This window comes from Polypterus senegalus, chromosome 8 (genome assembly GCF_016835505.1).
Source record: "Polypterus senegalus isolate Bchr_013 chromosome 8, ASM1683550v1, whole genome shotgun sequence".
Taxonomy (NCBI): Eukaryota; Metazoa; Chordata; class Cladistia; order Polypteriformes; family Polypteridae; genus Polypterus; species Polypterus senegalus.
Window position 1 is genome coordinate 168,129,877 of NC_053161.1, and position 26,315 is coordinate 168,156,191.

At 41.8% G+C, this 26,315-nt stretch overlaps 1 protein-coding gene across 1 annotated transcript in view; it reads left to right on the forward strand.

The window, feature by feature from the left end:
• Window positions 1–26,315, forward strand: part of LOC120534478 (zinc finger protein 184-like) — a 38,146-nt gene that overhangs the window by 2,439 nt on the left and 9,392 nt on the right. Inside the window, exons 2-3 of the mRNA XM_039762071.1 lie at window positions 4,304–4,680; window positions 23,918–24,008. Coding sequence (XP_039618005.1) covers window positions 4,383–4,680; window positions 23,918–24,008 — 389 coding nt within the window. The 5' untranslated portion in view covers window positions 4,304–4,382. The remainder of the gene's footprint in view (window positions 1–4,303; window positions 4,681–23,917; window positions 24,009–26,315) is intronic.

The window sequence follows — 26,315 nt, forward strand, 5'->3', positions numbered from 1 at the left end:
CCTGCCCTGGTGTGAATAGTTGTCTCTCTACTGCAGACAGAAATAAAATAATAAATGTAAAAATGTTACGCTTATGATCACTGACAGTGTCTCACGGCACCTAATGAAGATATTAGATACATCTGGAAAACTGCCAGTGCTCCCATCATTTGTAGCAGTAATTTAAAAAGTAATATCATCTCCATTGAAATGAAATTGCAATGTTTTTCACAGAATTTGGATGACATTTGAAAGGAGATCATGCGAAATGGCACATTGTGGACAGAGCAAGCGGTGAGTGATGAGCTCAGCTCTTAAAGGCGGCTTGCTCACATCGTTTTTACAGACAAGGCAGACCCGACAATGTGTGCAAATGCAGTAATAAACAGTTGGCTTACTTTCCTTGTGCTGCATGAAGATACCAACACACATCCAAGATTGTTCCATGGTGAAGCTGGAAGGACTAATAGGATACGGGACTTGACAATGAATGATGTGCTATTTAGAGTATAAAAGTATCATATAATTTATAATACTTCTGCACTTAATGCTGGTGCATGTATTGAATCACATTCATACAGTAGTTTGGCAGTCATAGAATTGTTTTCAAAAATGTTGCCTCATAGCAGCTTTGACACTGAATGAGACAATTTTTGCAAAACTCCACAGTGGGTACATAAAATACTAGAAATAATCTGCAAAGGGAAAAAAAAAACAATATACAAGAAGCAAGAGGTTGTAGAAGACACACAACTCCAGCACTGTTCATAGGGAACATGATGGCATGAGAGCAACTGTTAAAAAGAACATCAGGAAAGAGAAACAGTAATGTCCAAAATTGCTATGAACACAAGCCCTACATATATATAAAAAAAAAGAAAAATAATACTGGATACTGGATCTCAGTAAAAAGCATTCAGGCGTTTAGTCCGGTGTCAGTTTCCTCAAATATTTATCTGTTACTTGTAACTGATTATCTTAGACTCCAAAACAGAAACACACGCAACATGGCAGCAAACTCTTGTGGGGAAGGCGAGCAGCCCTGCAAATAACCTACTGGTGTAATGGAGTACAAACCCTTCAGTTGTCTAAAATGTCCACTAATGTTTAAATATGTTAAACTAATTTTATTGCTTGCCACAGCACAGAGTCCGCACTTTTGAGGGTTCTGAATGATCTCTTTTTTAATAAGTGAGTCTGAGGCTCTCTTGTCGCTGTTGGACTTAACTGCTATATTTGATACTGTTGACCGTGATATCCTTATCACCCGTCTTGAGCAGGAACTGCTTTGGAATAGTTCGGGTCTAACCTCGCAGACAGCTTTTCATTCAGCCTGGGTACTTTCTCCTCTTCCTCGGCCCCTTTCACCTGTGGGGGTCTCTCAGAGATCTGTCCTTGGGCCTATTGATTTTTTCATTGTACTGTACATGTTGTCCTTCAGATTAATTTCTAAAAATCTTAATATTCTTTCTGTTGCACAGAAGATACACAGATATATCTTACAACCATTTTAAGACCAATTTTCTTAAACCTTTACTGGAATATCTGATGTCATTAAATTTTCTTAAAGAAAAGCAGCGAGTGTGTGTTTTGGACCTTCTGATCTTTCCTGTGCTCCTGTAAGTAAACTCGGCCCTTTGACAGCCTACTATAAACCCTTCACAAAATAATCTGATAATGCCCTCAAATTGACAAACAAATGAACTCCGTTGTTAACGCCTGTTTCTATCAGGGTACTCACTAAGGTTAAGTCTTTTCTATGTGCAGATGATTTTCAAAAATTTAATTAACGCATTTGTCTCTTCTCCGCTTAACTATCACAACTCGTTCTACTCGGGAGTTAATCAGTCATCCCTTACTCGTCTTCATGTGGTCCAGAACGCTGCGGCCAGACTCGCACTTACTGAATCACATCACACCAGTCGTGGCTTCTCTTCACTGCCTTCCTGCTCACTACAGGATTGAGTTTAAAATGTTTTTGTTTGTTTTTAGGTCTCTGAATGGTTTAGCCGCCTCTTATCTGACTGACCCCTTACACCTTTACTCTCCCTCACAATCACTGAGGTCTTCTGACCAAAAATTACTGGTCGTACCAAAGTCGAGACCTAAGCTCAATGGGGACCGTGCCTAATAGTTGCCCCTAAGCTTTGGATTAGTCTACCCTTTTATATGAGGTCCGCACCAGCCATGTTCACTTGTAAAGCCAGTCTGAAAACCTACCTTTTTGCCTTGGCTTTTTAAACTTGCATGAGAGTACTGTTTTTTAAATTTATTTATATGTTTTGGGTATTTATTTACTGTATCTACAGTGGGTACAGAAAAGAATCACCCCCTTTGAAATATTCTGTTTTGTTGTTTTTTTTTTTTGCTTTACAGCCTTAAATGAAAACACAAACAAAAATATTTCTACTCAGCTTTACTTACTCAACGCAACCTATAACATCCAAGTGAAAGATATCACAGTTACAAAAAAATTATAAAAAAGAAATACTGGGATTAATAAAGGATCACTCTGTTGGGATTCTTCTCTATCAGCTTTGCACATCTAGATTGAGCGAACTCAATATTTGCCCCCCTCTCTTCTTTACAGTTTAACTGTTCAAGTTCGGTCACATTGAATGGTGAGTGTTGGCCGTCTGCTATCTTCAAATCTTTCCACAGGTTTTCAATGTGATTTAGGTCTGAGCTCTGACTGGGCCACATGAGCACATTCACTTTTTCCTCCTTCAGCCACTGTGTGGTCCATTTTGCTGTGTGCTTCGGGTTGTTGTCGTATTGAAATGTGAACATTCTGCTCGTCTTCAACTTTCTGGCAGAGGGTAGCAGGTTTTCCTCAAGAATTTGACGGTATTTTGCTCTATCCATTTTTCCTTCTACCCTAATGAGAGCCACAGACCCTGCAGCAGAGAAACACCCCCACAACAGGGCGCTGCCACCTCCATACTTTACTGTAGGTATGGTGTGTTGTGGATGGTGAGCTGCATTGGTGTACCGTTTGGTATTGAGGCCAAATAGTTTGATTTTGGTCTCATTTGACCATAAGACCTTTTTCCACTTGGCATCAGAATCTTCAAGGTGCATTCTGGCAAAGCTCAAACAAGCTTTAATGTGGCCTTTCTTAAGAAGTGGCTTTTTCACCTAGACCCTCCCGAACAAGCCACAATTGTGGAGCGCTTGTGAAATTGTTGTCACATGCACACAATGACCACTTTCTGACATCAAACCCTGTAACTCCTTCAAAGTGGCCATTGGCCACTTGGTAGCCTCTCTTACCAGTTTCCTCCTTGCTCTTCCATCCAGTTTAGAGGGACAGCCTGATCCAGGGAGGGTCCTAGTAGTACCAAACACTTGCCACTTCTTTATTATGGACTTTACTGAGCTCCTTGTGATTGATAAATCCTTTGAGATTTGTTTGTCTTCATCTCCTGCCTTATGTCTGTCCACAACTCTATCCCTGAGATCTTTTGAAGGTGGCTTGCCATCCATAGTCAGTTGTTTGCTGTCAGTTGCACTACCAAGCAAGATGTTTTAGATTGCATTGAGTAAGAAAAGTTGAAAAAAATATTGATTTGTGTGTTTTCATTTAAGGCTGTAAAGCAAAAAAAAGGGAATATTTTGAAGAGGCAATTCTTTTCTATACCCGCTCTATATATCTATTGGTTTGTTTAAGGAAACTGTACAGCATTTTGGTCAACTTTTTCTTTTTAATGCGCTATAAAATTAAAGTTGACTTGATTTGTTGTTCTTTGAAGTAGAATTCCAAATCCTGTCCATATCTGCCTTCTTGAATGGTTTACATTGGCTGCTTTAATTTTATTGTAAATCCCATATTCTACAGTTTACCCTGATAAAAGGGTACCTGCTGTCATTGTTCAAGTAAGGTCTGATGGATTTTCATAGTCATTTTTTTACACACTATAAATTGGCATTAATATTTCACATGCTATTACAGCACTTTATTTCCACTAATGTGTCACAGAAATTCATCAAACACCTCTTAAGTTAAAATAATGCATGAAGCAAGTCCAGCAGCCTGCCATTCAGCACTAACTGGTACACACAATAAGTGTAAGGCAAGTAGTGAGTACTGGGTGGGCTAAATCTATGTGATGTGGTCCTCCTCAAGCCTGTTGAACCTTAACTTCACACTCACTAATCTGATATGAACAGTAAGGGGTTATGGTTAATATGCTGTAGTGTGAATGCTCTAAACTGTTTGACCAGATGTAATTTTTAACGGAGAGAGTGCTGTCCAAAGAAACTGAGATATTATTGGATCTGATTCATGTAGTTTTGATGGAATGAAATCTTGTTCTTTCAACAGAAGGGAGGAAGCAGCTGCCATTTACTGTAACGTCAAGGTGGATGTGAAAGAGCAGATATGTGAGGCTGACATAAAGACCATGGAGATACCAGCTGTAAATATGAAGGAAGAGGAGGACTGTGAATGGCAGTCTGCCCACCTCAGACAGGAGAGTCCCAGCATTAAGGATGAGGATCATGAACTGGTAAATGGGGGCATTAAAGAAGAGGCTGAGGAGACGTCTGTCAGCGTTGAGACAAACGGACAAAAAAGTATGGAGTGTGCTGACCTCAAGGTGGCATCTGAATCGTTACAGTCTGATGCAAAGCGAATTGAGGAAATGTCGTCTGTTAGAACTTGGGAAGATCAGCCATCACCTACACCACAGTCTGGAGCAAGTAAGTGTGAAATAAAAATGTGTGATTTATGTAAAACCTTGCAGTGATTTATGATATTTTATGATGAAAAGTGGGGGCAGTTTTTAAACAACAGCAACATTTATTTATATAGCACATTTTCATACAGCAATGTATCCCAAACTCCTTTACAAGATGACAAAAAGAAATTTAGAAGAAGAGAAAGCCAATAGAAATGAGCATAATATTAAAGAATAAGTAACAACACAACAAGGTAAGGTAAGGTCAGATGGCCTGGAGGGAAAAAAAAATCTGTAGGGGTTCCAAGGCCAATAGTCCATCCAGCCCTCAGTGGGCATTCTACCTAACATCCATCCATCCATCTATCTATCCATTATCCCACCCGCCATATCCTAACTACAGGGTCACGGGGTTCTGCTGGAGCCAACACAGGGCGCAAGGCAGGAAAGAAACCCCGGGCAGGGCGCCAGTCCACCACAGTCTACCTAACATATTTATTCCTAAATAAATATACTGTAGATTCCATGATTCACATTTGGAGTTGGTCTCCTGAACAGCTGAGGCGCCTGCCTTCATTCTATCATCTCGGGGGGGGCTGCATGGTGCTTTGGTCAGGTGGTGGTGGTGCAGATCACCACCACAGAAGAACCGGAGAAAACAACAGAGAATCCTGAATATTAGTACAAATGGCAGATCCCAGAAGAATATGATAATTCTATGCCCATATACTCTATTGAGTATACCACTAAAATTTAGCTGCGAAAAAGCTATATTAAAATATTGAGTTTTTAGCAGATTTTTTTCCCCGCAGAGTTCGCTTGGTGAATTTCTATTGGCAAACTATTCCAGATTTTAGGTGCATAACAACAAAAGGATGCCTTACAGCCTCTTTAAAGCTTGGCTTTTGGAATAGTAAGCAGACCACCATTCGAGGATCTGAGGTTACGACTTGGAGTATAAGGTGTCAGGCATTCCAATATAGGGGATGGAACAAGATTACTTAAGGCTTTATAGACAATTAGTATTGTAGGATTTTAAAGGAAATTCTAAATGACATGGGTTAGCATTCTGCGGTTTGCTGGCGCCCTGCCCGGGGATTTGTTTCCTGCCTTGCACCCTGTGTTGGCTGGGATTGGCTCCAGCAGACTCCCGTGACCCTGTAGTTTAGATATAGCAGGTTGGATAATTGATGGATGGACATGGGTTAGCAGTGTAATGACGCTAAAACTGTTGAGATGCGCTCAAATTTTCTTTTTCTAGTTAAGATTCTGGGTGCTGCATTCTGCACTGCTTGCAACCGATTGATGTTCGTAAATTACTAATTAATTTAAGTAAATTACTGACATAGCAAGCACATGGTGAACTGTTTTGGGGCAGTGTGAGAGTCATTTTTGTTTGTTAAATTAACATCAGAGATTCTGGGATTTAATTTTGAAAGAATTGAAGTCTCCTATCAGACTGTCCAACGTATATTTATAATATTGTAGGGTTTCTGGGGGGCTAGGCTAGGGGATGACTTTGTTTATTGCTACTGACCGCTTACAACCCTAGAGTTTCATTTCCTCTTTTAAATTTGTTGATTGGAGTTTTTATTTTCCTTTCCTTTTTTGCCCACTAACAATATATATGTACTGTATTTTATTTATTTATTTATTTTTACCACTAAAAGGGACGTCATTGTGATCCGTTCAAATTAATTTTCTAAAAACATTATTTATTTAAATAATTTGCAGGTAGTACATTGTAGTTGTAAATGTGTGTAAGCCCTGGGGAACAAGAGATGCTCTGATCAGATTTTTAGGGCTGATGCGGATCATTAACTTCATGTTACTGGAATTGGCTGATTATGATTTTATTTATTTTTTTTTATTTTTAAAAGCTCTTTCATAACCAGAAATCTAGAAGATCTAGAAGTCTTATGTTCTCCATTAAAGTGTTCACTTTGGTGTTTTACAACTAAACTGCAGACCACAGATGCTACCTGTTGTTGTTTTTTTTTTTTAACATATTGACATAGACTGTAGGTTTATTGTTCAGTGACCATAAAAAAATAAAGTAAATAAAATTTCCTTAAAATATGTTCAAGTAATACGTTGTCGCAGATGCCTGGGTGGGCAACCCAGACGGGACGCCTTCGAGGACCAGAGGAGGGCTTTTGCCTCCCTCAGACTATGTGGGGGGTGACCACCCTGGTGCCTTTGGTGACCACGGGTACAGGGATTTGAAGCTCAACCCTGTAGGGGCCCATGGTCACCGCCAGGGGGTGCCCGGATGCCTTAAGAGCCCTGGACCTCGGCACTTCCACCACAGCCGGAAGTGCCGGGGGGAAGACAAGTAGGGACACCCGGAGTGCTTCCGGGTACGCAGCCGGCGCTTCCACCACACTGGGGAGTGCTGGTGGAAGATTGCTGGGAAACACCTGGAGCACATCCGGGTGACTATAAAAGGGGCCACCTCCCTTCATTCATGGCTGGGTCGGGTGAGGAGAAAGACTGAGCTAGGAAGGAACTGTAAATAAACGTGTGGTGGTGCACAATACCTGTCTGTGTCCTGGGCTCGTTCCACAACGTGTACAAGAAATAGTTATACATAATGTGATAGATAGCCCGGACACAACCCAGACAAACGCGTGTGGTTTTTAAGAACTTACCTGTGTCAATTAAGACATGGTCCTCCAACTCAATGTCCCCGCACACACGCAGTGCTCCAGCACCAAACACCCTTTTTGTCAGACCCTTTTATTGGTCCTCTTCAGGCTGCCTTTCCTCCTCCACTCCCGAGCGTTGCCTTCTTTCACCCAACTCTGGCTCCCCAAATGGAGTGAAGCGGACCCTTTTATCATGGCCCGGATGTGCTCCAGGTGCTTGGTGACAGTCTTCCGGCAGCATTTCCTGATGTGGCGGAAGTGCTGCCCTTGCACCCGGAAGCACTCTGGGCATACACAGTTCCTGGAGCGGCAGCCCCTTGGTTGGGTCACGGACCCCCACAGAGTTGAGCTTCCAAGCTTCATATCTGTGGCCCTTGATGGGAATCGGGGGGTGCTGCCCTCTTCCGTCCAGGGAAGATATTTCCCCTTCCCTGATCCAGGCGTCTCGGTGCGGTAAGGTCCCTGGCTGTCTGCCACAATAAAAATATAAAGCTTGTCATAATTTGAAGCCACAGTTCTAATAAATTTCAAGCCTATTGTTTACTAAGCAGTGAGGGCAAATTCTTCATGTATTCTTTTTGTAACTTGAAATGTGAGCTGCTGTCCTAAACACAAACTCGCTAACCTTCTGCACTCTGACAATGGAGTGTCTGTTTAAAATAAAGAACAAAATTAAAAGGTCTGAACTCATTAACTGAGCTTCACTCTCGTAATGTCTGCCAAAGACCTGCTCCTTTGATCTTCCACACCAAGTTCAGCTACACAACATACACGTCTACTTCTGCTGTTGCTCTCCATGCACTGGTCGACTCCTCACATTTCTGTTTCTCAGTTTATTCCTCCACTTTCTTTACCATTAAAAGCCAATAGTTTGGTCTTCTCTCTCTTCTAAAGTCTGCCTGGCTGCTGTCTGTTTACAGGAATGTTTGACAGCAGAACTACATGTGCACTTCCTTAAATACTATAATATTTTGTTTAAAGAAATAATACAAATAAATTACTATGAAGCTCCGAAAAGTGAAGGCTGAAAAAATTGGTGTTTGAAATAGTCCAATTTATTGATCACTGATCAATATATTTGGGGTAAAAATCGACCAATTTAGATCAGTGGCATCACTAGTAGGCACCATGATTCTGCACTCTTTGAAGAGCGTTTTGTTAAAATAACCCATCAGAGTTCATCGATTTGCATTCATTCAGGCTGAAGTGGTGGTGTTGAGGTCATTTTTTCATTAGTTAGTCTCAGTTTGGTGGGTCTTATTCTCTAAGGTGTCATTTTTAAATGCAGATACATTTAAGAGAAATGCCTCTGGCGAGTATGGGACTGACTGAGTGAGCGAGTGCTAGTGTAAGAGTTCAGGCTAAACCCTGGTATTTTGTAAAAGCCTTGTCTTGTCTAAGAGCCACATCCATTCTCTTGCTGCACAAGTAGTCAAATACACCTGCCCAGATTACCTTCACATCCAAACACAGACTGTTTCAAGATAGGAGCTTAAGGTTAGTCATGGAGGATCAGAAGTGAATATAAGGACAGAAGTCTGCATGAAATGGAGGAGAAAGAGTGAACTTTGAGGCAGAAGTGAAAAGCAACAAACTCAGTCTCCAGCACACAGGCTTGTTGGGTTGCACAAAGGGCATACCTCCCAAAATATACCTGATAAAGTGTCATTTCCCACCCAAATTATTAGGGCCGGATATTGGCACTGATGTCCCGATTTGATTCAATATCAATTTTATCTTGATTGAATTAGTGTGCACTGATATATTTGAAGTGGTGGTTTTTTTAGAGATTACTTAACCATGCATGGAGAACATCAATATAAAGTGTCAAAGTTCAATAACACTTTACTTGAAGGATGACTTCATAACACATACATGAGCATGGAATGATATTTAAGAAGAAATACTTGATTAGTACCAAACATTTAACATCTGTATTTAGAAGATGTCAGTCAGTCAGCCAGTCATCATAAATTCCGCTATATCGTAACACAGGGCCACAGGGGTCTGCTGGAGCCAATCCCAGCCAACACAGGGTGCAAGGCAGGAACAAATCCCGGGAGGGGCGCCAGCCCACCTCATGGCACACCCACACACCAAACACAATTTAGGATCGGAAATGCACCTAACCTGCATGTCTTTGGACTGTGGAAGGAAACCAGAGCACCTGGAGGAAACCCAAGCTGACATGGGGAGAACATGCAAACTCCATGCAGGGAGGACCTGGGAAGCGAACCTGGGTCTCCTTACTGTGAGGCAGCAACGCTACCACTGCACCACCATGCCGCCCATCTAGAAGATGTTGAACAAAATATCATCACTCCTTTTTTTTTTTTTAAAAAAAAAAAACCTTTTTCATGGCACTGCAGACATTCAGAATTCACCATAATTTAACTAACACATGTATCGCCACATCAGAGACCACACATTATAGGGATCCTTGTTTTAACACAATGCAATGGCAACTACTTCATAAAACATCTATATCACCTTGTGAATGATATTATGAAATAATCAAATATTGTTTCTTAAATAATAAATGATGTTCAATAACCTATCCATGTGTTATTTATCTCCATGTAGACACCCTTCAACTAAACTGTTAGCCAAATTTATTCCTCTATTGTAAATTATGAAATGAATAGCCTTGACACACGCAAAAAGGTTTGGGGCAGCCACCCATGTATTGTCCTTGGCTGCAAAAGGGTTTCGACTCCGCACTCATGTGCACTGTTTTGAGTCCTGAACTGAATAGTTAGGGAAAGATGGCAGCTTTATAAGCCAAAAGACGGAAGTGATGTCATCTGGCCGGAACCGGAAGTGACGTCTGTCTGGGCACCGGAACTGGAAGTGACGTTGAATCAGGCAGGTTTTTCCCATATTTGGCCTGCAGAGATAACATAGGTAGGTTTAGTGCACCCTGCAACCCCCTGGCCTGGCGGGTAATTACGCCCACTTGGTGCACTCTGCTCACTCCTAGTCGCACGTGTTTTACAACATTTTAAATAATCTTGCATTAGTCGAAATTAAATGTAAAAAGCGTTGCATTTTTTTGTTTGAAAAATGTATAAGTGTAAAAAGTATAATAATGACATGAATAATAATGATAATGTGAAATGAATAATAATAATAATGATGATGATTCTGATATAATATATACTGTTAAAATATGTCTTTTGTGTGGTAAATCTTTGAACGGACTTGGGCGTATTGTCATTTACCTGACACTGTTCAGCATAACAGTTTGTCTCAACAATTCTTTCTATCGTGTCATCATCTAGAAATAACTTCAAGTAAGTAAATGAATCTTGGCTGCCAATGTTCAATTTTATTCCTGGCCCCCCCAAATCAAAACGAGGCTGTACCGGTTTATTTGAAGCAGGTTCAACAGAAATCCAAATGCGATAGAGCATCACTTTCGGATTCATCAGAATCGCTTTCATTTTCTCTGTCCAAAGAGATATTAATGTTATCGTCACTGCTCATGTCACTTTTAAGAGGGTGTAATGCAGCCAGGGCTTCTGGAAAACATTTCTTATGAGACGCCATTATGAAGGTAGTAGAAGATGTAGCTACACCATTACTCAGGTAATACTCGGGCCTGATGCTTACGTAAGACACACCTATTCCGTTGTCCAAGTAACACCTGGGACTAATGGTGTTAGCACTTTTGCTGCCTGAGTAATCCTCGGATCTAACTTTTACGCGAGATGCGACTATACAGTTGCCCGATTGACACTAAAGTGATACTCAGGTTTAACGCTAGGGAGGTTAAAGAGAAACAGTGTTTATTGGTCTTGCCAGCACACATAATTGTGATTAATGCAGTCAAGAAATAGACCAGTACATTGGTGCAGTGTAAGATGAACAGCACATTACATTTTTACCTAAGCAAGACCTACTTGTCCGATAAAGCAGTGGGTTGTTTGTCTGTGGGCCTACAAACTTCCAGAAGTGGTAGGAGTGACAGTGGGTTCAGAATTGATTAAAAACTAGAATGGTGGGCCGATAGTGTGTTCTGAATTCATAAACATGAATACATGAAAAAGTTGACATCGCGACTAGAACTAAAAAGATATATATATTAATTGGAAAAATACCAAAGTCGATATCAAGTCTGTATGAATCTTCTGTTAGTCTCATTGTAGTCTACAAGAAGACACAGAACAGAAGCAATTCTGCTGTGTGTAGAGTTCAAATTGACAGGACACATCTTGTGATCTGCTGTCCGACAAAGGCACTCAAGAAAGATTAAAGAAGAGCGACCTGACCAGTTTGTTTTTACCCCTGTTAAGGGGTAAGTTCAGAAATCTGCAGATGGATGAGTCCATGGTGTCTTAGATAATGGAGTATCTGTCAGGTCACAGGCCACATGACTGACTGGTCTCCTAGCATAGAGAATAATAGATGAAAGCACAGAACAGACTCTGTTTTTTCTTTCGAGACTGTGTTCCTTTAATGTGGGTCACTCTGTAATGGCCAGTGCAATTTTTCTATGCTGTGGTGTACTGGGCTGGTAACATCAGTTCAGGGGAGGCCCACCGAATCAACAAGCTGATTAAAACTGTAGACTCAGTTATAGGACATACTCTGAAATCCCTGGAGGTCGTAGCAAAGAAGAGAATTTAAACTAAACTGAGTGTCATTATGAACAATGCTGCATGTCCTCTCTCTGACACACTAACGCTGAGGACTTTCAACCAACAAATTATTCAGCAGAAGTGAGACAAGAAACTCTACATGAGCTCCTTAATACCAACATCAGGATGTCAGCATGATGCCTCACTGGAACTAGGGCTGCAAAATCAGAAGTTTTCTTTCTTTTTCTTTGGCTCTAAAGCAAATGGTTCATGTAGAAGTGAGTTCCTCTATATCTAGCGGATATTAGATAGATAGACAGATCTTTATTTGTCCCCCAGGAAAATTTATCTAAAGAGCTTCTGGGAAAAAGCCAAATAAATATATGCACACGCTATGGTCCAAAAACACACCAGATTGACTAAATAGTAGGAAAGTTAAAAAGAAGGTAGTCCCAGTGTCAGTGAGGTGCTATGGAGCTGTATTGCTGTTAGAATAAAGGAGACCTTGTCGTGTTTCTTGACACACTCCTGCTGAATCGTTCATTGACTGAAAGTTCTTAGTGCTAGTATGTCACACAGAGGTTTTGCATCAAACAATTCTTCTACAAGACTGCTCTACAGAGACGCATTAGAATTCACAGGGGGAGAAGTTATACTGCTGCTTGGAATATGACAGTTTGGTGGTGAAAGTGCTCTTCAGAGCCACAAAAGAATTTCCACAGAACAAAAGCCACATTGCTGTTTTGAATGTGGCAAACAAGTTTGGGAAAAGATGGGTCTTCAGAGAATTCACACTGGAAAGAAGCCATATTGCTGTTCATAATGTGACAAGCAATTCTCTGACTGGATATGTCTTTGGAGTCACGTAAGAATTCACACGAGAGAGAAGCCTTATTTCAGTAATGAATGTGGCAAATGATTTTTCCTCGGAAGTCCTCTTCAGGACCATGAAAGAATTTTTCATGAATGTGGCAAACAATTCTATCTGAAGAACACTCTTCAAAGACACCACAGACTTCACACTGGAGAAAAGCCATATTGCTGTAACGAATGTGGCAAACAATTCTATCACAAGAGTAATCTTCAGATCCACAGTAGAATTCATACTGGAGAAAACACATTCCAGCTGGAATAACAGAAAATGAGGAGGTATTAATCACTTGGGACACATTAGTTGAAATAGACAGAAAAACCGATGCTTGGAATCCAGATATCGCCATCAAAGAAAATCAATCTGATAAAGCATAGATTATCAAAGTTTCAGGTCTAAGTGATTACTCCAAACTCTGAATAAAAAGAAACAATAACCAAGCATCAAGAAATGTAATCTAGAGATAAAGCAGGTATGGAGTAAAACCAGTTAAGATTGTGCCAATGTCACTGTGATAAGTGGGACTTCTCCAAAAAAAAAAAAAAAAACCAGTTCAAGGCCATCTGAATTCCCTACCAAGTACTGTCACTCCAAACGATTTATAGAAGCAAGGATCATTAGGGACAATATTAGCACTACTTCTTGTAACGGCCGACCCCTTACGCAGAACGGCCACTACACTACCAAGGTGATTCCTTGGATAACCTGAGGCTTCTTTATCTAGTAGTAAGTCACACTGCTTACAGAATGCCTTATTTTTCCCCAACACAATGAAATAACAACCAAACAGTAGACAGATATATAAAACCATACACACGGAGAGACGAATATTCAATAATATTTATGCGTGTGTGTGTTCACAAAACACCACTATCTCAATGACACCAGTGAATAATTATTATATAAGACACGGATATACAAATATTTACAAAGAACCCTACCTTGCCCCTAAACACTAACTGAACAAACACAAACCCAGATTAAATGATAAATGACGGTTGAAATGAAAATGACCGAGGAGTTTGAAAAGCTAATAAAGTCCAGCAAGCGTTAGATATTGGCTGGTGTGAAATCTTGCTTCCTCCCGACCATAAAAAAAAAAAAAGACCTCACCATAAGTGTCCTCAGCAGTGGTTGGCAAAAGTCCAAAGCCCAGGGTTTCTCTGTGCTGGCTGTTGCATTAATAATCCGGATCCTGAAGAAGCAAGTGGTGGAGTGGTACGATGTTCGGAATTGAGTTGAAATATGCGTAAAATTATTCTTTTCCTTCCTCTCTCTCTTTCTGTTCGCCTCTCCTCTTCGTTTCGCTCCTCTTGTTTAAATGCAGAATGTCCCGGATGTAACTGGTGGATCCAATAGGTGATTTCTGTCTTGGGTTGTGGTCTTCCTCCATCATCCTTCCCCTCTACACTTACGGGGACAACATTTAATGACACACATATAACGGACAGTAAATGGGACGATGAAAACAAAACGCACTCAGCACAGACAAAAAAAAAAAAAAAAAAACTTATTATGTAGCCCCACTACATTCTGACCCTTGTACAAAATCTATTTAAATAAATAAAATGTATGTGAATTTCCCCTTGGGATTAATAAAGTATCTATCTCTCTGAGAAAACCAACATTAACGGTGCACAAATTACTTATAAAGTACTTAATGACGAAAGAGTAAAGTTTAGTCCTGTCTTTAAAGTAAGCACACTAAAAATTGGATAAATTATCGAGGAGGGAAGCCATAAATAAAGTAATTTGGTGAGTGTAAAAGTATAGAACAGAGGAAGGAGAGAAATGTAACTCTCCAAGCTACCTTTGTGTGTGGGTCAGGGTAGGGTGCATTGTTGTGCAAGGTCCATACCAAACCTCACCATGGTAAAACTGCTTTTATAATATGAAAAGGATCCATAAGATAATTCATACTAGCCGAAGTTTCTCAGGATAAAAAGGTGCCCACGCTCTGCTTTGGCACCAGGGTAGTTGATGGTGGTAGCAACATCTTCAAATGAAGAGAAAAAGACCGTCAATGTGATGACAGTCCAGATCGACCGTGTCACGTCTCCTACCACAGTGGAAGTGATCAGACCGTGAAAGTGCAATTTGAATAAGAAATGAAGAGGACTGGACACAGTCCGGTGCTGAATTGGAGATAAATAAGAGATCATGCACTGCAGCTTTTATACAGTAAATCCAGAATTTCTGACTAAAGAAAATGCTGGGAGAGCTTACATAAAGTAATCATTTTCTCCTTGTGGCAGTGCTACTGGTGGAAGAACTCCATTTTCCAGCAGCCCAAAGGTGATTACCCGCATAGGATGACTGAACCGGAAGTAGGGGCTGCTGGGGAGGAAAGAGGCTGGCAGGAAAATTGAAAAGGGGGGCCTGACGGAGCAACAGGAGATCGTGTTTTTGTGTATCCTGCCCAACGTGTCATCTAAAAAGTCAGTCGTGCCCCTGGATCGTTTCCCATTAGGATGCATGGACTGTCTCTTGCCTGCCTGTCGTGTGCATAGTGGTGGATTAATCGTCATGTGTCTTTAAATCTCACACCAATATCAATTTGTTTCACTCATTTTCTACAGAAGCTGTTCTTGGGATTCTCCTCTTCACTCCATACCATTTCACCTACTTTTGCTATATTGGACTGTATAAGGATGTTGTCATGAGTATTGTTCTGGTTCATTGTTAAGTTACAACTGTGTTGCTGTAGGGGAAAGGGAAGGTTTGTCTGATCGTTGTTGTTGTGTATTGGGTTTTCCATTTAATATATAATTTATTTATTCATTTCTTGGGTTTGTGTCTCTGCTTGTGAAGGTCGAGCTAAGGCTGGGTGCGTCCCTGGAATATCCTCCAAAAAAAATGAATAAAGTCTAAGTAAAATAAATAAAGGGTCTTGTTCACGAGTGAGGGAAGAATGGAGCTTGAGATTGACAGGCGGATCAGTGCGGGGTCTGCAGTGATGTGGGCTCTGCCTCGGTCTGTCATGGTGAAAAAGGAGCTGAGCCATAAAACAAAGCTCTCAATTTACCAGTCGATCTACGTTCCTACCCTCACCTATGGTCCTGAGCTATGGGTAGTGACCGAAAGAACGAGATCACGAATACAAGTGGCTGAAATGAGTTTCCTCTGCAGGGTGTCTGGGCTTTCCCTTAAAGATAGGGTAAGAATCTCAGTCATCCAAGAGGGGCTCAGAGTAGAGCCACTGCTCCTCCACATCGAGAGGAGTCACATGAGGTGGCTCGGGCATTTGATCAGAGTGCCTCCTGGACGCCTCCCTGGTGAGGTGTTCCGGGCACATCCAACCGGGAGGAGACACCGGGGAAGACCCAGGACACGCTGGAGGGACTATGTCTCCCAGCTGGCCTGGGAACACCTTGGGATTCTCCTGGAAGAAGTGGCCGGGAGAGGGAAGTCTGGGCATCTCTGCTCAAGCTGCTGCCCCCGCGACCCGACCTCTGATAAACGGAAGAGAACGGATGGATGGAAAATAAATAAATCACTGTCTCATCGATGGTGTGAATCATAGCAGCACTGGACTGCTACATCATAATTAGAAAAAATGCAAACCTAAGAGCTTTAATTGGATTAATTAAATAAATTAAAGCTCAAAAGTTAAAATAATCCATCCATCCATTGCCTAACCCGCTGAATCCGAACACAGGGTCACGGGGGTCCGCTGGAGCCAATCCCAGCCAACACAGGGCACAAGGCAGGAACCAATCCAGGGCAGGGTGCCAACCCACCGCAGGACACACACAAACACACCCACACACCAAGCACACACTAGGGCCAATTTAGAATCACCAATCCACCTAACCTGCATGTCTTTGGACTGTGGGAGGAAACCGGAGCGCCCGGAGGAAACCCACGCAGACACGGGAGAACATGCAAACTCCACGCAGGGAGGACCCGGGAAGTGAACCCGGGTCACCTAACTGCGAGGCAGCAGCGCTACCACTGCGCCACCGTGCTGCCCCAAAGTTAAAATAATTTATACAAAATCAAAAAGAGAAGATGCAGAGCACAACTATTGAGGGACAGCCTAAACGTTTTCTACCGAATGTTAGACAGAGTCAATCTCAAAGTAACTACACCACTAGATAATAAGGAAGTTAAAATATTTTAGAGAAGCGTATTTCAGGATATTCAATAATGGAGATTGGTTAGGCAAACTAGAGACACACACAGAAAACACAGAAATGGAATGATCTGAGGTGACAATCAAAGAAATGCACAACAGGCTGTTCAGTGGAGGACACCCGGTCCAGTTGACATACCCATCCTCTGGCTCAAAGAGATCACCGTACTGCACCAAGATATGGCGAGTGTAAAAAGTTTTTTTTTTTTTTTCTGTCCACCCTGGCCATTGGACCTTACTCTTATTCTATGTTAATTAATGTTGACTTATTTTATTTTCTTACTGTCTTTTATTTTTCTGTTCTTCATTATGTATAGCACTTTGAGCTACTTTTTGTATGAAAATGTGCTATATAAATAAATGTTGTTGTTGTAAAATCATGACATTGTTTAATGAGACTGATGCAACACCTGCTCACCCCTTTATTGATATTCCTTCTTCCAACACCAGAGCAAGCTGAAGCACCACAGTCCCATAATTTGCTTCTTCTCCACCACGTAAACGTTCTTGACAGCAGTAGACAGCAATAGAAGTTACAGTCACCTGCTCAAAGTAAGAGAATGACAACAAAGTGTGATTTCCCAGAAGTCCATGGAATTGTCCCTTGGTGGGGCTTCCAGTAGTTTTTTGGCCGAGGATGGACCAATAGTAGATTTAAAGTGCAAAAAAGTGCAGCGTTTATTTGAGATTACAAAAAATTAGTGTTAAAAACATTGCCTTTGGAAAAATTTAAAAATGTTAAAATTATTGCACTAAAAGCATCAGAAACATATTCAACCATCAGTCATCTTCAGAGAGATCAAATTAAACCAGCATATTAAAAATAAATCAAAAGAAACCTCTACACTTCATTTAAGTAGGGACACTGACCCAGAGTGACACACTTAGTTCAGCCCTCCACAGAAGGTCAGGTCAGACCCCTGCAACTTGCCCACCCCACCTGAGGCCGTGCACTTGGCTTATCAAAATGATTGCTGTTTAGTGATGCAGTGAGTGCAGGCCCATGCCAAGTAATCAACAGGATAAGTAAAAAAATTATAGAAATTAATAAATTACACACACAAAAGATCCCTCCATAACACAGTGCACCACATGAAGGGGAAACAAAAGGAGATCACAGGGTACCAAAGACCAACTGTGTTTAAATAAAGTATTTACGGAGTTCTGCATGGAGGGCTGAAGCCTGTGTGTGGCATGGATCGCCTATAGAAAAGCCTTTGATAATACACCACAAATTGGATCCTCAGATGCATGCAAGTGTGTAAAGTTCACCCTGCTGTCATTAGTTTCGTGTCAATCACCCTGCACCAATGAGAGACAAACCTGCAGCTTCACTGTGGCAAAGGCCGGATCACAATCCCAAATGTACAAATAAGTGTAGGAATATTCTTAAGAGACTTCTTTTGTATAGCATTGACCCCAAAGCAACCAAATCCCCACTAACCTTGGTCATGGGTTCAACATGAGCACTCAAAATCAACTGAACACTCACATATTTACTCACCTGTTCTTTATGGCCTGCATAAAGCTCCTTGAAGGCAACCATTACAGCAGCACTTAGTGAAAGAATTTCTGAATGACCTCTGAATAAAACTTCAGCCAGAGAAATTGTTACTAATAAAAAATTAACATAGAGTGAAAATATCAATTTTGAGTAAAAAATGTTATTAGAGAATTAAAGAAGGAGCAGGTCTAAACCATAAGGTCCTTGGTGAAGAGAACATCTGCAGAACAAAGTCCTGTAACAGCATACAACAAAAGTCAAGCCATAAACCAACAGACAATCCTTGACTCAACATTCAGCTTTGGAATCCTAGACTGGCCAGAAAAGGATCTCCACAAATTGGACACCAACACATGACAAGTGCTTCACGCTCATCAAGTGATACACAAGAACTGGTGCGTTCCAAGACTTTAGGTCCCTGAGAGCTGAAGATGGTGTGGGCTGGAGTGAAATCAGCTACGCCTTCAGTAGAATCAATTGTTGGTCTTCAGGGGGTACCTGATGCACCCTAAATAACCAACACATTTACTATTTGACCATGAACCAAAAACAATAAACAAATAAAACGACCCAAGTTATAAGATTAAGCAGTTATTCTGAAGACGTGAAGGCATTTCAGAAAGTTCTCCACCGCTTGTGGAAATAGAGTCAGCACAGCTCGCTAAGCAGCAGCAAGAATTGAAATAACTGGACCGACAGGGAAAAAAAAAAAGACAACTGACAAGACCACCAATGCAGTAGGAAATCTGCTGCCCTCCTGCTGTAGCTCCATGTAGACCGTAAACGTACCTTTGTGTGTGTCTTCGGTGTTATTGCCAGCAGTTCTGAGGAGACATGCAAGTAAGAATATCATTCTGCCTTATAGTCATGACAGAAAACTTGACTTGAGTCTTGTGCCCTCTTGCTTGTTCTCTGTTTCCTCATCCTGTTTCTCCGGGTTCTCTGGCTTTTCTCCCAGATGTATAAGTGAGGCTCCTTGGCAATTACAACTTCTCTCTGTGTGAGTGGGGGTGGGCACATGAGTGGGCTTGGCTGTTTTCCTGCCTTGGCTTTTGGCCTAACAGGAAGTGTTCCCATACTCCCTTCCATTAAGTATCAAAGACCAGGCTCCTCAAACATGTTGGAGTGTTAAATACTTGATTTAAATAAAGTCATCACGGTGGTCTGCTGAGCTCAGTCTTTCAATATCCGTGACCCGTCCATGAACTGGGTGTTGTCAGTGGTAGATTACTGAATTATTATTATTATTCCTGTTAATGCTGTAGCCTATGATCAAACCCCCACAACAACCCCCAGTGTTTATACAAAGTCAGCGCTGATGGTCTGCTAAATCCATAAGGTCACTGCTGTCACTGTACGTACAATATGGCTTCTTCAAATGGGAAGATGTACAGGTGACCACCTCTGAGTATACAGACAGGCAGTGGCCGCCTGACATTCTGCAGGCCCTCATCACAGGTATTCTCGCTGCCCACCTTTTTTTTTTTTTTTGATCTTTTCAGTTAAACCTTTGATCATTGTCTCCTGCTGGTCAGAGCAGACACTCCAGCTTTCATGCCGTGATGCTTCTGTTGCTGTTTTGTCCTCCCTGTTAAAAAAACCCTTCACACAGATGATTCACTGACAATTTATAATAATGTATTCTTTAGAAGGTGAGTAACAGACTTAGTGCTTATCACATATTAGTTGATGTAGATTCAAGCAGTTACCAATCTACTATCATGTACTACACTTTATACAGGGTGGTCCTGATCTAATTATGCAGATCCAGATCGTCTGGATGACTTTGATTTATGCGGGAACGATTCCAGTTCGGCGCGAAGACGATTCTTCATGTCGTCAGTTCGCACACTTCTCGATGGTCCGGGATTTTCTGGGGGATTTTCTATGTAATAAACTTAAGTTATAGCGTAATGAAAATTGCATAATTAGATCTGGACCACCCTATATTAAATGTCCTTAAGTCATTAACAAACATTATATGCTGCTTCTTTACATCTTTTACTTTACCTCATCTACAACTGAAACTAGATACAGCATCTATTGTAAATGTTTTTTAAGAGAAGTTGTTGGCTGATTATACTAATATTACTCGTATTTTAGATCTTTTTCATTCCTCACATCCCTTTAATCATCGTTGGACTTTATTCGCTAGATGGCAGCAAAGACCGTGAGGTGAACTGCGCGTTACGCTTTTCTTTAAGGAACTCCATCAAATTCCGGGTGTTCTCAATAAAAGAACTTGAAAATAGTGTTGATTACATGGGCGGTGTAAGTGCCGCTTGAATCCGCCTAGTTTTCAAATCGGGGCTCAATTGCTTCCCCAAACTCAAACTGTTGTTTATTAAGCCGAGAGAGCGGAGGCAATCCCCGATGATGCGCGCTCTCGTGAGATAAGGATCCCTCAGAAGCGATCGTCGACAACATCTGTAATGGTGCAGCACGACACAGAGGAGAGTGCAGTATCTGTAGACTGAGAAACTGTGACTTGGTGTGAAGTTGATGGGTTGCAATGGTGTATTATGGCAAAGTTTGAGAAATTTTAGAGTTCAATTCATTTGACATAATACAGAAGAACACGTATAAGTGGCAACGGAGTCTTTTCGGCAGCTGATGAAGAAATAGTTTAGCTGCAATAACACAAAAAATAAATGCGTCCGCTATGAAGAAGCAGAAGGGGCTGCGTGGTAATCTAAAACAAACCGATGCCTGAATACATTGCAGTTCAGTATTTGTGCATTGTACTGTATAATTAATGTTGATGGTTCGCTTCCCGGGTCCTCCCTGCGTGGAGTTTGCATGTTCTCCCCGTGTCTGCGTGGGTTTCCTCCCACAGTCCAAAGACATGCAAGTTGGGTGGATTGGCGATTCTAAATTGACCCTAGTGTGTGTGCTTGGTGTGTGTGTCCTGCGGTGGGTTGGCACCCTGCCCGGGATTGGTTCCTGCCTTGCGCCCTGTGTTCCCTGTAATTGGCTCCAGCAGACCCCCGTGACCCTGTGTTCGGATTCAACGAGTTGAAAAATGAATGGATGGTATTATTCAAATTAATATTATTTTTAACGATTCCCTTGAACTGACGGGTTTGATCCTAAACGTACTTCAAGCGTCAAACTGGAAACATTTAAAGTAATTACGTATGCAGTAGTGATGTGAAATGCTTTGGGCCGCAGATGAAACAGACACACAAGAATATGCTTCAAAAAGACTAATATATGTTTGTATGGAAAATTGTGTCGGTCATTTTACCACCAAAAAGAAAGATGCAACTTCTGCCACGGGTGCGATGCACCGGTATTACTGCTGCTGATTAGTTTTCCCTCATCAGAATGTGTGACTGGACACATAGCACGCCTGTGTCATTTAAAAGGACTGACCTGCGCATTGATGCTTTAGGATTTGTATGTGACGTAGTGTCGCGGTGCGCTAGCCATTTGGGTGCGTGTGTGTGTGTATTGGGGGGGTATTGGGTAATCTACTCTCCCTGCAAAGAATGTAAATTTTCTATTGAAACGAAGCTGCAACTGGAAAAATAAGTGCTCGTTACGAGGGGACTTTTACAAGCGCGCCGTTCGTTTTGCTCCCACCGCTAAGTTCACTTTGATGCGTTTCGAAGACGAGTCTCGTGCGCGCTGGAAAAGTGATGTATTTTTTTTTTTTTTACTTAGGATAGGACATCTTGTGAATGCCCGTTTTCCCATCATGTTTAAGTTTTGTTTCCCATAAGGTTATTAGAAACGGGGCGCAAAATGGGGGGATTCAAAGGGTTCATTACACGGGTATCCTTAACTTCGCAATTCCTCGCTCAGGGCTCTGTAAACTACCGCGCTCGGTGTTCAGTTTCGCTCCGAACTAAGGCACATTGCTGTTTTTTCAAAGTGTGTGGGGTTGGGGGGTCCCATATACCCACTTCAAACTAGCTTCCTGTGCCCCGATTAGAAAGTGCCCTTAATTGCTCGGATGTTTGCTGCCATAGCCCGCCTTCTCACCAACGGCAGATGCTTTCCGTTCTTCGACTCCTTTTATATCACCATTATCTTACTTTAATAATCCAGTTTGTGGCCCGTATACACATTTAATATTGTTACTGTTTAGACTGACAAATTTGTTGGCTGCGTTCATTTTTCAAGAGTAACTTACTTAGCTCGGTCAAACGTTTTAACAGACGTTAACTGACAATGACAGTTCTGTATTTCTCTAAATTATGGCGCGCGTATATTTAACGTAATTCATTAATATATGCAGACATATACTGAAACAAACAATAGAAGAAGAGCAGAGACCGGTGGAGGTGATAAGACGAAGGAGGAGGAAAATCAGAAGAGAGCAGAGAACTGAGGCTGCTGCTTCACCACCTGAGGCCACAGGTCCACCACGCCCTCGACCCTCTGCCGTTCACATACCAGGAGAAGGTGAGAGCGGAGGATGCCATCATCTACATGCTACACCGATCCCTCTCCCACCTGGACAGAGGCAGTGGTGCTTTAAGAATTATGTTTTTGGACTTCTCTAGCGCCTTCAACACCATCCAACCTCTTCTCCTTAGGGACAAGCTGACAGAGATGGGAGTAGATTCATACCTGGTAGCATGGATCGTGGACTATCTTACGGACAGAACTCAATATGTGTGTCTTGGGAACTGCAGGTCTGACACGGTGGTCAGCAGCACAGGAGCGCCACAGGGGACTGTACTTTCTCCGGTCCTGTTCAGCCAATATACGTTGGACTTCCAATACAACTCGGAGTCCTGCCACGTGCAAAAGTTCACTGATGACATTGCTATCGTGGGCTGCATCAAGAGTGGGCAGGAGGAGGAGTATAGGAACCTAATCAAGGACTTTGTTAAATGGTGTGACTCAAACCACTTACACCTGAACACCAGCAAAACCAAGGAACTGGTAGTGAATTTTAGGAGGCCCAGGCCCCTCATGGACCCTGTGATCATCAGAGGTGACTGTGCAGAGGGTGCAGACCTATAAATACTTGGGAGTGCAGCTGGATGATAAATTGGACTGGACTGCCAATACTGATGCTCTGTGCAAGAGAGGACAGAGCAGACTATACTTTCTGAGAAGGTTGGCATCTTTCAACATCTGCAGTAAGCCTAAAAGCGGATTTCAATGAGCCTGGAGAGTCAGTTATTATTATTATTGTTATTATTAATAATTTTATTATCTTTTTTTTTTTTTTACACCAATGTTTCCATCTGCTTATCGTTATACATTTACATTTCATTACTTGTCTGACACCTTGATTAGATACACTTTACTTGTCCCATGGGGAAATTCAAAGGCAGCTTACTTCCTTTTGGAACACCGGTAGGTGCAGTGACCCGCTCAAGGTCTCCCAGTGTCGGTAGAAGCAGCTGAACTCACAGCCTCAGGGTTTTTATTCCCCAGCCGTCGCCCCTCCGCCACACTGCCTGTCTGCTCCTTCTACTTGTTGCTCCACGGTTGTGTCCTGTGAAGTGTTAAACTGTGCTCTACATGCCGACATAGCCGTGTGTTCCTTCTTTTTATTCAGGTGAGACTCTGGTTGGACTCCTCAAACTTGGCACTCTGACAGGTACGCAGCCCAGCACTGGACGATCAGCGGTAGTCGGCAGGAACCTGAGGTGAGTAAACCCACCGTGTCACCTTTTACGTTTATGAAATGTATGTCTGTTAAGTTAAAAAATAACATTACTTAAGGAAAAAGTACTTTAACGGATGAAAACAAGACAGACGTTTCTTTGTAGGTCATCTGAGTCCATTAGGCCCTAATGTGCCTAACATATGATACTAGAAGTCACGTCAGACACTGGGCACTGATGTTAATAGCTTTGATATCCTGGATATTTCATGGTATCTTCACACATTGGCAGAATTAGGATGCCATTGAGATTATGTGCTCCAGTGTCACTGACCATAAGGCCCCCTCTTTCACACTTAACCCCCTGTACTAACTGTAAGTGGACCCTTGACCACAGACCACACGGCCCCTCTTCACTCTTACCCTTTGAGTAGTACATTATGAACAGGTGGACATTTATTCTGCCAGTGGCAGTTCTGGTGATTAATTCTTTGTTCCAGTTTGTCATACATTTATGCAGCTAAATTGCTTTACATCAGCGTGGTTTCTTATGATATCCCTACACATACCCTCTGTCAATCTATCTTTATTTGGAGCTGCCATTTGTCCATATCTCTCCCTCTCAGCTGAATTACAAATGTATTACATTAGTAGTGTGAATTTAAACCTTTGCCTAATAACTTTGCATGTGTAGTTTTCACGTGTGCCCTGTTTTTTTTTTTTCTTTCTAAATGTGCTAAAGATGCACTGACAAATGTAAATTTGCTTTGCAAGGTAGTGTTAGGTCAGTACTAAGTGTTTTGACCTTTGTATTGATACCAGCTTTCAGACCACAGTACTAGTATTAAATCAGCAAATAACGGTCATCTCTACATACCACCTGACCTCTCTCCTCTTATCAGGATCCTCTTTAATTCGAATATTCATGAAGGTTAGCAATTGGTTGTTAGAACAGTAGATCATTACTGTAGAACAATCTACATGAGAACAGGCCTTTCAGCCCAAGAAAGCTCGCTAGTCCTCTCCACTTATTTCTTCTAAGAAAACATCAAGTCGAGTTTTGAAAGTCCCTAAAGTCTTACTGTCTACTACACTACTTGGTCTCTTATTCCAAGTGTCTATCGTTCTTTGTGTAAAGAAAAAACTTCCTAATGTTTGTTTGAAATTTACCCTTAACAAGTTTCCAACTGTGTCCACGTATTCTTGATGAACTCATTTTAAAATAACAGTCTCAATCCACTGGACTAATTCCCTTCATAATTTTAAACACTTCAGTCTTGTCATCTCTTTTAATCTTTCCTCATAATTCAACCCCTGTAGCCCTGGAATCCGCCTAAACGCTCTTCTCTGGACCTTTTCTAGTGTTGCTTTGTCCTTTTAGAGTTACCCACAGCAAATTGGTCTTCATGTTTAAGACTGTTGGACCTTCTCTCCACTCCCAAGATTGTTTCATCTGATAATCTATACTAATAAAAGGCAAAGCCCTCACTCACTCACTCACTCACTCACTCACTCACTCACTCACTGACTCATCACTAATTCTCCAACTTCCCGTGTAGGTTGAAGGCTGAAATTTGGCAGGCTCGTTCCTTACAGCTTACTTACAAAAGTTGGGCAGGTTTCATTTCGAAATTCTACGCGTGATGGTCATAACTGGAAGCTATTTTTCTCCATATAATGTAATGGAGTTGAGCTCGATGGCCGTGGGGGCGGAGTTTTGTGTGACATCATCACGCCTCCCACGTAATCACGTGAACTGACTGTCAACGCATTACATAGAAAACCTGGAAGAGCTCCAAAAAGCGCTGAAGAAAACATGCGTTATACAATTGAGAAGGCAGCGAAACAATAAGAAGCGAGCGAGTGACACATACTGTACAACCATATTCATGCCTGCAGCTACTTCAGAAACAAAGCACGGTGTAAAACTAAAGTTTAAATTAAGTTCATAGACAGGCTGCTGCTGGCGTTTGTCATGCCCACGGCTAATGCGGGGTACAAGTTTAATGAGAGGACGCAGGATATAAACGACAGTTTTGATCACTTTGTAACTAAGTTCAAATTGCTGGTCAAAGTCTGTGCTTATGCAAATTCCGAGAGACTGTGTTTGTGGGGGGATTGACAGTTAAGGCAGATGGAGGAGTGACGTCATCCTCTCCCCTCCCATTCACCTCATTTCGCTCTGAGCTGAGCTCTGTGGCTAACGCCGTCTTCCAAAGCAACTTCGTCACACTGCCACCAAATACTCACAGAAAAATCCACAAGTTAATACACACACTGTCTCTAGAGTTTCTCCACACTGAATCCTCCAGGCACTACTTACAAAAGGTTACATTGACAATTGTGTTAC